This window comes from Hibiscus syriacus, unplaced genomic scaffold (genome assembly GCF_006381635.1).
Source record: "Hibiscus syriacus cultivar Baekdansim isolate YM2019G1 unplaced genomic scaffold, ASM638163v2 tig00112072_pilon, whole genome shotgun sequence".
Classification (NCBI taxonomy): Eukaryota; Viridiplantae; Streptophyta; class Magnoliopsida; order Malvales; family Malvaceae; genus Hibiscus; species Hibiscus syriacus.
Genome location: NW_024063249.1, coordinates 269,777 through 282,849, shown reverse-complemented (window position 1 = coordinate 282,849; position 13,073 = coordinate 269,777). Strand labels below are relative to the sequence as shown.

At 31.2% G+C, this 13,073-nt stretch overlaps 1 protein-coding gene across 1 annotated transcript; it reads left to right on the top strand.

The window, feature by feature from the left end:
• Positions 1–3,243: 3,243 nt before the first annotated feature.
• LOC120174383 (ethylene-responsive transcription factor CRF1-like) lies at positions 3,244–4,137 on the top strand. The gene has a single exon (XM_039181256.1). It carries the CDS (start codon positions 3,244–3,246, stop codon positions 4,135–4,137), a length of 894 nt encoding a protein of 297 aa, XP_039037187.1.
• The last annotated feature ends 8,936 nt before the right edge of the window (positions 4,138–13,073 follow it).

Sequence of the window (13,073 nt, the reverse complement as noted above, 5' to 3'; positions counted from 1 at the left end):
AAACTAATACTAAACAAATTAAATAAATAAAACATTAACAATAATTAAAATTACAATAGAATTTAAAATTGTTACCGTATTAGTAAAATGACTCAAGATATGATGTTCATTTAAATGTAACAAACCGTCTTCCATTTTATAACTGCAAAAATTAATTAAAAAAATTAGTATAATAAAATTTAATAAAACAATAAGTTGTTGATTTATTATAATACAATAAAAATATTTTACATTCTTAATAGAAAGATTGATAATCAGAAGAATGAGATAATTTGATATTTGAGTGTGGTTTAGAGGTTGTGTTTAAAGGAAGAAGGGAAGGGGTAGAGGGTTTCTATAAATGTGGGAGGTGGACGGTTGGGATATTAAAGGAAAGACACGAATGGTGATCCGCTTAAAGGCACGGATGGCGATCTAAGTCAGTCTTGACATGTCGCCAGCTCGAATAAGGCGCGGATAGTGATCCGCGCCTTTCATGACGTGGTGTCAGCTCAGACAGAACCCCGCAAAGGCGGATGGCAATCAACGCCTTGTCAGAATGAGTGTTAAATAGATAAAATTAAAAGAAATAAAGTTTCTAAGAGGTTATTATTACCTATACTGGTGATATTTCGGTAAAATCACCACATAACAACATTTACGTGTCAATGGTAAGATTCGGAAAACATGGAGTAGTTGGGACCCATCTCATCCCATACTTAGCAGTGGTTCGTTGCCTTAGATTTGCGAGACACTCCCCATACGCTTCGTTAAGGCCTTAAATGCTGACCACTAACTCCTATGCGCCACTTGTTCATTTTACACAATGCAACCTTAAATTATTTCCAACACTCATCAATGCTTAAAAATACATGTATTTAATTTACATTATTTTTTATTTTCTTTAAAACTCATTAAATTAAAATATACATTATTTTTTAGATTTGTTGATTTTTTTAAATTTGAGTAGTTTGAAGTGTTCGTTTGAAAATTTGAATGGTGAGAGATACACTTTAAAAAAACATAGAACAAATCTTGAAACCGACTTCATCAAATAATTGACGAAGGAGATTGAGTTTTTAGATAGAATTTAATTTAAATTTCATGAAAAATCAATATGATGAGAAGAACAAAGAGGTAGATGCCAACATTTTAGTATTGGTCTTGTTGTAACTGTTGATAACTAAGACTGCTCGACCGTAACAATCAAAAGAGTTAACAAATTTTTATAGAAAACAATGAAAGTAACAACTACATAATAACGTCATTAATGGTTTAGTATGATCATATTATATAAAAAAAATAAACAATCAAATCCATTTAAAAATTGAATTATTTTAGATTTCAGTTCTCACTTACTTTAAGGAGACCCATATAAAATAACAGAAAAACATGTACTAAAAATATAGTTGTTATTATTATTATAAAGGTATAGTTATTGGAGCCAAAGTCTCCCCGAGGAATTTGTCGAATATGGCGTACTTGTTTGCATGTATTTAAGTGAATTGTTTCCATTAGGCCTTAAGCTGCTTGTAAAGTTGGGGCCGCGTCCGAGATAGGAACACCTACCTTCAATTGCTAAAATTTAATTTCTCTCTCTAATATTTGAATATAAAAATTATTCATATCATACACGTATATTTTTAAATTATTTAAGATAATTATAATATAATATCTTTTTAAAAATTTCTTAGTCTATTAACAATATTCATATTCTAGAATTACATTTGCTTGAACCCTAATTTACCAACAAACATCGGGATTTGAATCTTTGATATTACTTAAGAAATCTAATGTGACATCCTACTAGATCAACCGGTTAATAGTATATATTATTAAAATCACTCAATAAATTTTACATCATCCACGTTGTTAAACAACATTATATAATCTTTTAAGTATATAAAAAATAGTATATTTATACTTTATATAAATTCACATCTAATACTATACACAAGTTTATTGCATATACCATATATTTTTATATCATTAAATTGGGGTATAGTTATATAAGTAAGAATGAATCTAAAGGATGCTAAGGAACAATCATATATCAGTGAAAATTTTAAATTCTCATGTAATTTAAGTATTTATTTTATATATTATTGATAATTTAATTTTATACTTTCTGAAATTTTATAAATTCACATCTCCTCCTATATTTATAATTTATAATATAATTTCTTAAATTTGTACTCATAATATATTTTTACGCGTATCACTATACATAATTCGAAAACTTATATATCGACGTCTTGATGTTTTCATATGTTGGAAAATTGAATAATTTTTCAACATATAGGTTGGATATGTTCCAATATGATTTTTTCCACAATGAAATCTATGAGGCTTCAAAACATACTCCATTGACTTTCATTTTATTACAACTTTTCCATCAATTTCTACTAAAAAAATAATTTTCGCGTTATTATTTTTTTTCTAATTTCGTGTTATGCATGTTCAAGGGATGAAAAGTGTAATTCTTTTGGAAAAGATCTCCAAGAAATCATTTTCATCCAATTGGATTAATGATAAAATCCAAGATAAATTTTCGAAACGTTGAATGTGAACAAATTGTATTGTACCATACATATTTGCTTAAGCACTAATAGTGGGGCGATAATCCAAACATGAAATTAAAACAAAACGGCAAACTTGTTGAAATCTTTGCATTAAACACCCAAGTTGAATCTTAAAAAAAATAACACCCAAGTTGAATCTTAAAAAAATAACACCCAAGTTGATAATGTGCACACACTTTACACTCTTGGCTATAAAAAAGAGCACTTGTTCACTCTGTTTTCTTTTAATTTTCTGGTCCCTCTTCTCCTTTATTTTGTCTTTCTGGACCAATTTTCATCAAATACAACCCTTTCTTCTCAAGGCCAAGATTCCAAAGTTACCAAAATTTAGTTAATTTGTGCTGAGTTAAGCAACTGTGAAAAAGCACTGGGTTTTTTTTTTGGAAGATATTTATTCTCTATCTCTTTACAATCCTAAAAAATCCCATCTTTTTTTGCTCTCTCTCTCTATACTACTTGTTTCTTGGGACAACTTTCTTTGAAATTTCTCGTCGTTTGATGAAGCGATTAATGGTGGATTTTTCTTCGTTTCAAGCTTCTCTTTAACGTGTGTTCTTTGTTCGGCTTTCTTTTTCCCTTTATTCTCCTCGTGTCCCGTTGAAGGAATCTCTTTTCTTTATTCTTTCCTTTATTTCACTCAGTTCCCGTGAGGGGAAAAAGAAGAAGCTCAAAACGGAGAAAAATGGATCCTTTTCGGTTTTCTTCAATCAAATACACTCAACACCGCACTGAAACCAAGCTCCTTTCACCGTTCTTCATTGTGGGTCCTCAAAATCACCGACGGAATAAGCCTCGAGTTGTTCGGCACTGTTACAAGCTCCGTGTAAGAAACAGGGTCAAGAAATTCGTCAACGAGATTACCATTGAATCAACCAGTAAGTCGTCTTCTTCCTCGAGAATGAAGGCTCGGAAAAGGGTGGCGGTTAAAGCGCCGGCGGAAAAGAAGTTCAGGGGAGTAAGGCAACGACCTTGGGGGAAATGGGCGGCGGAAATAAGGGACCCGTTAAGACGTATTCGGTTATGGTTAGGCACCTACAATACAGCCGAAGAAGCAGCGATGGTTTATGACAAAGCGGCTATTCAGCTGCGCGGGCACGACGCGCTCACCAACTTCATCACTCCTCTTCCAAGCTCCGGCGAAGAATCTCACAGCAGTTACCTTCGCTCTCCGACGTCCGTTCTCCGCTGCCCTTCGCTTTCGAACGACGAAGTCGACTCTCAGAGCGCGAAACAAACGCCTGGAACCGGAAGCCAAGGTCGAGACTTTGCCGAGGATTCTTGCTGCATGTCGGGTGAAACTGAAAACTTATCGGAATATTCCGAGCTCCGGAGTGACATTTTTAGTTCGGTGCCGGGTTTGTTCGACGATAAGACGAGTTTAGACGAATTCGGGTTTCCGGGAGATTTCGGGTACCCATATTTGAGTTCAGGTGGGGATTTCGAGTTTGTTCCCGAGCTGCCAACTGTCGATGATCATTTCCAAGATATCGGGGATCTATTCTGGTCGGATCGTCCGTTAGCCTTTTGTCCCTTTCTATGTAATGCCGCCTTCACGGTAAGTTTTGTATCCGCGTGAACTGAAAATATCGGATGTTATTATTGTTTATAATTTCTCTTCATTTTTTAGTTAATTTTTATGTTTTTCTTAATAAAAATGAGATTATTAAACATCTTCGTCGCATAATCAAACGAATCCAATAATTAATTAATTATTATTATCTTTTAAAGTATTAAATTTAAAATAAAAAATATTAGAAGTTTATGTACTTTTAAAAAAGAATTAATATGATCTATCAACTTAAAAAATAATTTAATGTGATTATTACGGTACTTATGTGATAATTTTTTTTTAAGTAATAGTCAACTACGGTTCACAATACCAACGTGATATCTCATCTGTCATGTTTGAGTTATTAGTTTAGTTTATCTATCATGTCATCCGCCACTACGTCAACATAATGAACTGTCACGTCAATATCATAACGGTCAAGGATAAAAACATTAGTCAAATGATATTTTTTGAGTTAGGTCACATTAAGAAAAAATAATATAAAAGTCACATTAATTTTTTTAAATATAAAAACCTCTAATATATTTTTATTAAAAATTTAAATATCATGTATATTAATTTTTTTAAAATATATATTATCCTAGGACGTGTTATTGCATGTGACGTAACAATTGGATTTTTTCTTCTTTTTGTTTTACGTTTAAACTGTATTTTCCTGGTATCTTGTTTTTCTCACATTATTTTCTAAACTTATATTTCATCAAATATATTGCTTTCGTTATATTACATTTATTTAAAATTATATCATTTCCCAATTTGATTTTTTTAAAATTATAAAAAAAACAATTAAAATAAAAGAAAATATAAATTACGAAAATGGAAACAATAATGTCACTCCAAACGTTTTATGTCTCATCTTCGTCACTATCTTTAGGGTAAATCATATAATTAGTCACTTTCATTTAAGTTTTACATATTTTTCTCATTAAATTTAAAAAACATAATATTTGGTCATTTTCATTTTTATTTAATTAAGAAAATCATGTTCATTTTTTTTAATTAAGATGTGATCACTTATCTCATCGATATTTAGATGTTTATTCACTAAAATTTTTATAGTCATTAGTGAAAAATAATGAGAAAACTAAAAAACGTAATCACGTAAGTGATCAAAACCCTAAACCCTTTTACTAACAAGTCACATAATCAAATTAATGATATTTAACATCCCATATATAAAACTTAATAAAACTTATGTTTTTTGAATTTTAATGAGCAAAAATTATAAATAAAAAAGATAATTGATCAATCTTGTAGTTTACCCTTTTATTTGCTATATAGATTATAAGAATGAAAAGCGTATAACATATAAAATTATGAACTTGTCAAAATTCAAAATTCAAAAACAAAACCATAGATTTTTAGGGTAAGGATTAGAAAATAATCATCAATCTTACATTTTTAAGTGTATTATTACTTAATTTACACGGTCATTGAATCAAAGACCTATGTTGGCCCAAACGGCCCCAGTCCATGTAAAATTTGTATATATTCGATAAATTTAGTCTAATATTATTTTGGTTCATATAAAAATAAATATTTAAATTAAAAATACAAGAATTTATTAAATATTTAATTAAATAGGAGTCAAACCAAAAATGAATAATCTAATGTTTTTAAGTTTTTTGGTCTGATAACAATCTAGGTCATTGTAAGTTTAAATATTAAACGAATTAAGCATTATCTTATGATTTTATTAATCTGGGGTAAGTACAAGGCAATATATGTTTTGTTTGATAAAAATTTATTAAATATTTAATTAAGTACGAAACAACGCTCACCCCCTTGACATTCTTGGTGCTCGAACTCGAGACCTCAAGGAAAAATAATAAGTTTTTTTACCATCGATGTCATTTGGTTCGTACAAAAGACACGAAAAAGATTTCGCCGTTGCAAATATTTAAAATTTAAATAGCTAATAAGTCATTGTATTTTTTTAATAAAATCTAATATTTTGGTCTCTATCAATATTTAGCCCTGGTTCTGTCCCCGATTAAAATCAAATTTTAAATTCTAAAATCAAAACTTTTAAAAGCTATCAAATGGGGGAAAAAGTAGGATAAGTTATAAATTTCATGTAGCATGTAAAGGCGTAAGTGATTGTTGTTGTTAATTTAGGACGAAAAGTATTGTTAATTTTAATATATCTATATATATTTTTATCCTTTGATCCTATGAGTTGCAAACATTGTAAAATACTCGAGTCACTATGAGTGAAGAACTCAAGGCAAGTGCTTGCTGCAATTATAATCATACAAATTTCAACCCTAATTTTGCAAGAATGTACTTCAAATAATGAGCTAATTCTATTTTTTTTATTAATATTAAATTTATGGTTGAGTTAATTTCACATTAGTTAATATTAAGTTGTATTAGATTTTAGGATAGGGCTTATAGAAGAGACAATGCATGATTTTATATTATTAAAGATAGATTAACGTGAAAGATAATAATTTTTTAAATATAATTTATAGTTTACACTGTGAATAAATGGAACGTTGACCAGACATAACTCATAAGGTGAACCTTCTCCTTTTCATCTACTTCACTAAATATTTTGATGGAACAAATAAAATGACAAAATTTTGCTAAATATTTGAGCAAGAGTATGGAAATATGGTCCCGTAATTGGATGGTGGAGTTTAAATGTAAGAAAATTTTGGTATCAACCATTGCAATAGCAGCAAAGCTTTTCCTCTCGAATGGCACATTTCCCACGGCTAAATTCAACACCGTATTAATTGCCCAATGTCTCGTACTCTTCGTCCCAAAATCCTCTACAACATTCATTAAATGATAAACTGCGCGTTTAGTATTTAGATTATTAATTTTAGTTTATTTTAATATTTTAATTTTTTATATTTTAAATTATATTTAATATTTAATTTTTGTCTCACAATGTCTCGTACTCTTCGTCCCAAATCCTCTACAACATTCATTAAATGATAAACTGCGCGTTTAGTATTTAGATTATTAATTTTAGTTTATTTTAATATTTTAATTTTTTATATTTTAAATTATATTTAATATTTAATTTTTGTCTCATTTTAGTACATCAGTCAAAAATTTAACGATGAGTTTTTTAAAAAAACTGAAAGCTTAAGCAATAAAACGAATCAAAATTAATAGTTTAGATATTAAACATCTTAAATTTTTTAACAATAAAATACTGAAATGAAATAAAACCTAAACATTAAACATAATTTAAAAAAATTAAAAGTTTAAGTACTAAAACTAATAGTATAGATTCTAAACGTATAATTTACCTTAATTAAAAATGTCTCATTCTAAAATATCTATAATACTTAAATTAAATTGATTCAATTTATTAATTCAATTAAAATTCAAACATCACATCAAGGTTATATTGTAGGCACAAGTATTATACATGGGTCGCACTATATTTTGTGTTTTTACTTTCAAATAGAATAAAAAAATCGTATAAAGTTATCTAATAATAGTATTTTATTTTTTTATTTAAATGACACTCAAATTACATTAATATTGTCGACACTCGTTTTTTCGTCCCGCTATTATTATATTATTATTTTTATCATTATTGTTATTAATATTATTATTAATAAATACTTTGTTATTTTCTATAGGCTTGTACAAGCCCCAAGCCCAAAAACAGTCCGACCCAATTTTATAACCCAAACATTCAGCCCAACAAACCGAAGCCCAACTGAAGCAGGGCCTATTCTGGAGCCCAAACCAACTTAGGGTTTTATCATATTTCCACAGTCACCGCCAGAACCCAGACGTTGGATCTGGGATAGATCCAACGGTCTAGATCAACCCTCAGTTAGGGGTTACCCTTTGGTTCCATCCGTAACTCATCTCAGCAGTCGGATATGGACCCGTCCAACGGTCCAGATCGAGTAGATGCTGCCATCCGTTTTACTAACTCCTCAGCCACAATCACTACTGCTAATCCGAAGCCCTGCCGTGTCAAAAACTCAGATCAAATACACAAGCAATAAAACACCAGCACAACACGCAAATGATAATCATTTGAATTTGTAATCATTTCATTTCAGAATGGAAAAACAAGAAAAAATATGTAACTCGGGGCTTATATATACCCCGAACCAAATCTGTAACAGAGGTTCTGCCCCAACGATTTCTGAAAGCAATACAAAAGGAAAAAAAATTGAAACATTTGTAAGGTATTTTTTTATTTTCGTTTTTGTGTGTTCAAAATAAAAAAAATGGCAAAGCAATCGTCTTGCATGTAAAAACCGAGAGTAGAAGAGAGGGAATAGTTTACCTGAGTCGTGTGGGGGGAGTCTTCACGGCAGCCAGAGGCCCAAAAGTCGAACGGTCGGGGCTCGATTTGTGACTGTTTGGGGTCTTTTAGGTAGTTTTTAGGCTTTTATATTTGTCTAGGGTTGTAGATCTAGGCTTGGGATTATTTTGGGCTCAATTTGGGGATTTCAGCCACCGTGTGCGACGGCCAAGGTTGTTTGGGGCGGCTGGTAGTGGGTCGGTCGATGCTTTTGAGAGGAAAACAAAAGAAAAATATTTTTTTAAGAAACTCTGTTCAAATGAAAAAAAGGTAATTAAGTTGTATTTATAGGGTAAGTTAGGGGGAGATTGCTCTTAGGTCCCCCTAACTTATGCACATTTTTACAAAAATGTCACTGGTAAGGACCGTTTCCATATTTTTCCCATTTATGTTTATGCCTTAAAATATTTGGTGTAATTGTTGTTTGGTGCCCGACTTTTAGTGCGTTTTTGCATGTTAGTCACCTATAGGGACTGTTTTTTATGATTCACCAATTTTTATGCATGTTTAATATTTTAGGGTTATTTTCAATTTAGTCCCTGAATGTTCACTGTGTTTTGCATTTTAGTCATGTGTAGTGAATGTTTAAGTTTTTAAAAATATTTAGGGACTTATTTAGTAATTTACCCTTTTTATTTCAAATGTATATTTTAGGCTAAAATAAATGGAATATTTAGGAAATAGTCCCTTAAGTTTTTGTATGTGTATATTTCGAACCTCAAATATGTTTTTCATTTATTTTAATTTGGCCATGTAATTTTAATTTAGTCCCATGTTTTATTTATTTTTTATTCCTTGTAATTTTAGCACTTAATATTGAAAATGTTCATTTTAGTCATTTGTATACTTTATTTTGTTCTAATTTTGACATGATAGTTTGATTATTTTTTAGTCCTATTTTTATTTTTATTTTAACCTTTTGCATGTTGCTTGCATATTAATTCATTTTAGTCTAATTAATTTTGTATGATACCCTCATAAGCATCACTTGAATCGATTCGAAATAAATTGACTAAGGGTAATATTTGATCATTTTAATATTGTCATAAAGTGACTGTCTCAACGTATAAGAAAGTTACTTTCGATAATTTTAAAATGAAAGTCTATCCCATTTAGTGACACGATTTAAATCGAATTCATTTTAAAATTTTGGGATTGGGAAATAGATCATGTTCTTTTAATTAAATTCATCGAGAAAAGACTGTTAGATCGAATCTAAAGTCTCGTCTTGAGATATTTAATTAATTGAACATCCTTATTCTCATTAAATATTGGTAAAAATAAATAATTAATTTTACTTGCTTGATGTACGCTTTTAATTCTCTTTATTTTTGCATGTGTTTTCCCGATTGGTTTTCAAAAATAAAAGCATTCAAATCGACATTGAGAATAGTAATATCTTTTCATTTTGGTCGGAGTAATAAATGATTGCTTTAAGGCATGAGAGGTCATTTATTCTCGTTTGGAAATAATTTAATATTGACGTTTTCTCTTGAATTAATATTGATTTTAAGATGAAATAGTAATATCTCTTTATTTCAATTGGGTAATAAATGACTATTTTAATGCACGAAAGTTCATTTATTCTCGATTGAAAATCATTAGTTATTATTGTTTTCACTTGAATCGATATTGAATTTTAAGACGAAATAGTAATATCTCTTTATTTCAATTGGAGTAATAAATGACTGTTTTAATGCACGAAAGGTCATTTATTCTCGATTGGAAGTAATTAGATATCATCGTTTTTACTCTTAAAATTATTTTGGGTGTTGTTATTTTGAATTAATAGTGAACTTTAGAATGGAATTTTAATATTTTATTATTTCGATTGGAGTAAGAATCGATTGCTTTAAGGTATGAGAGATCGATTCTTCTCGATAGGAAATAATTAAATATTATTATGTTTAGTCCAAGATTTCAAAGAATGTTATTTTAGGAGATCTTAAATTAAATTAGACTCGAACTTATAAATTTTATTGCAAAGACAATTAATTAATCGACTAGGTATCGATTTAGGGCGTTGTGGGGGGTGCTAATCCTTCCCCACACATAACCGACTCCCGAACACGAATTTTGGAAACGTAGACCACAAGTTTGTTGTTTTAATTAAAATTAATATTTTATTAAATTAAAATGGAAAATATATTTTTTTGGGTACCCAATCACACACTAATCAAAGATTAGCGTCGACTCCTTGAACCACGTTTTATCACTAATCGATCACCAAAAGAATTTTTTTCGAAACAAGACCCCCTTTTCCCCATTAAAAAAAACCGTTTCAACAACTTGACGACTCCACTGAGGACTTTTTTAGAGTGTGTCATTAGTCGATTAATTAATTGTCTTTTCAAATGAAAAATTACAAGTTCATTTTAATTTGGTTTTTGATCCCCTGTTTGGTTTAAATGAGTTCTTATAATTGTATTAACCACTAAATAGTTATACTGATCTGTTTGTTAATATTTTTAGAGTAAAGATTTATTTAGGGTTTTAAGTTTTTTGTTGGTATTGTTTGTTTTGTTTTCGCTTTTCCTCATACACTGCACAACCGCATTTGCATAACATGAGCTAAAACCCCACTCCGTCCTATTTAAGTAGGAGTGAGAAGCTACTCCCTCGAGTGGTTTTCACCTCCGTATGGAATAGTGAATCGTTCCTGGGCTCACGACTTATGGTCCTTGTGATGGTTTTCACCTCCGTATGGACATAAGGAGGTGTTTTCCCTCGAATTAAACTCGATTCGAAATCCTGTGATGGGACCGGATTAAGGGTTCGATAACCCAAGGGTGTACTGAAAAGGATAATTCAAGGACCTCTTATATTAGAACCGAACCCATCATGTACTAAATTTAGAACCCAGATAGATCCTTACCCCGATCATAAGAATCTCGTGAGGAGAGTACACAAGAAAAGCCCATTTGAGCCTTTTAATTGTTCTAGTGTAATTTTAATTCCCGAATAAATGTATGTGAACTAGTGATCATGCAGTTAGGTTTATTTTTTCGAATAAGCATGCGAACTAGATGTAATGAGGTTAGGATTTTCTATAAACAAATCATGTGGGTAGAAATCATGTTCGGGTAGGATCTAGTAAAGCATGATTGGGTAGCTAACATGTAGAGTAGGTTTTTTTATAAACAAATTATATTATATCTGATTAATTCATTTATGATTACCAACCAATTTTCTCTTGTCCTTTTGTTTTATTTTGTTACCATTTTGCATTGCATTACTCATTCCATGGTGTTGATCCTTGGCCGATGTCCATATAGAAGGCTAGTAATATGGAACGAATGATTCAAAAGAGGTAGAAAATAATGCATATGTTCTGAGATGGTCCGAGTAGTCCCAGCTAACAAATAGAGGCCTTTTACAGGCTGGGTCATATCTGGATGGGTACACATACATCAATGACGTCAAAAATGACCTGATCACTAGCGACCTGCATCATGCTCAAGGAGTGGCTTAGTACTTGGTCTAATTATCACATGAAGCTGATGTAGTAAGTGAAGGATTGGAGCCCGAGACTAAAGAAACTTATAGGATTCTAGATTTGGGGTACATCTATCAATTAGGAGAAATAGCTCAGATTTATCTGTAATATGTTTAAGCATTGTAATCGAACTTTGTTTCTAATATAAAAAGTTATTCTAAGGAATCGTTCTAGAATCAACACCTTGCGTTGTATTCACATTGCATTTTATTCACTAATAATCATATTTTTCACAATATTTAATAAACTATCAATATTAATATGAAGATTGTATGGCATAATACTGGACACTTATAAGCATCCGTACCATACTCGAAAAAAGACAATGGATGAGAGAATTACCCAAATTGAGATACTCAACTCGAGATCCAAGAGAGTTTCAAGAAAGTAAGGAGGAGATGCAAGAGCAAATGTTGAAGGCACAAAATGATATGATGAAAAGGCTTGCAAGTATGTTGCAAGGAAATAACACAAGCATGGAAGAGACCCTGGTTGTCGTTGCTACTAAAGAACCTGTGTATCCCCTAGGCTTTGCACCACGGGCTAATCGTGGAAAGGCCCTAGTTATTGGTTCCTCAGAAGAACTCTTCTATCCCCATGGCTTTACAACATCACCTGTTTGAGCACAACAAGCAAGAACTGCTCAGCCAGAAAGAATACACATAAACCTACTTGACACTTATGTAAACCTACACCCGGTTGAAGATGTCTCGGATCTCGATGAGGAGGATAAGAAGGAACAGAGTAAGCAGTTTAAGGAGGAATGAGAACAAATGAAACATGAGTTTCGGGCTACGAAAAAAGATGTTAGCATGTATGGGATCGATGCCAATGAGCTAAGTCTGGTTCCCGGTTTAGTGCTGTCACCTAAGTTGAAAATTATAGATTTTGAAAAGTTTTATGGCACAAGTTATCCTCATGCAGATTTCCATGTTCTGTAGAAAAAATGAACGGCTATGTGGGAGATGATCAACTGTTAATATATTGCTTTCAAGAGAGCATGGCAGGATCAGCCATCTGGTGGTACAATCCGTTGAGCAGAGCTCAAATTAAATCCTGGAAGGACTTGACTAAAGACTTTCTATAGTAGTATAAGCACGTGAAAGATGTCAGGCCTAATCGAATCCTGTTGCAAAGCATGTAGAAGAGGTCCAACGA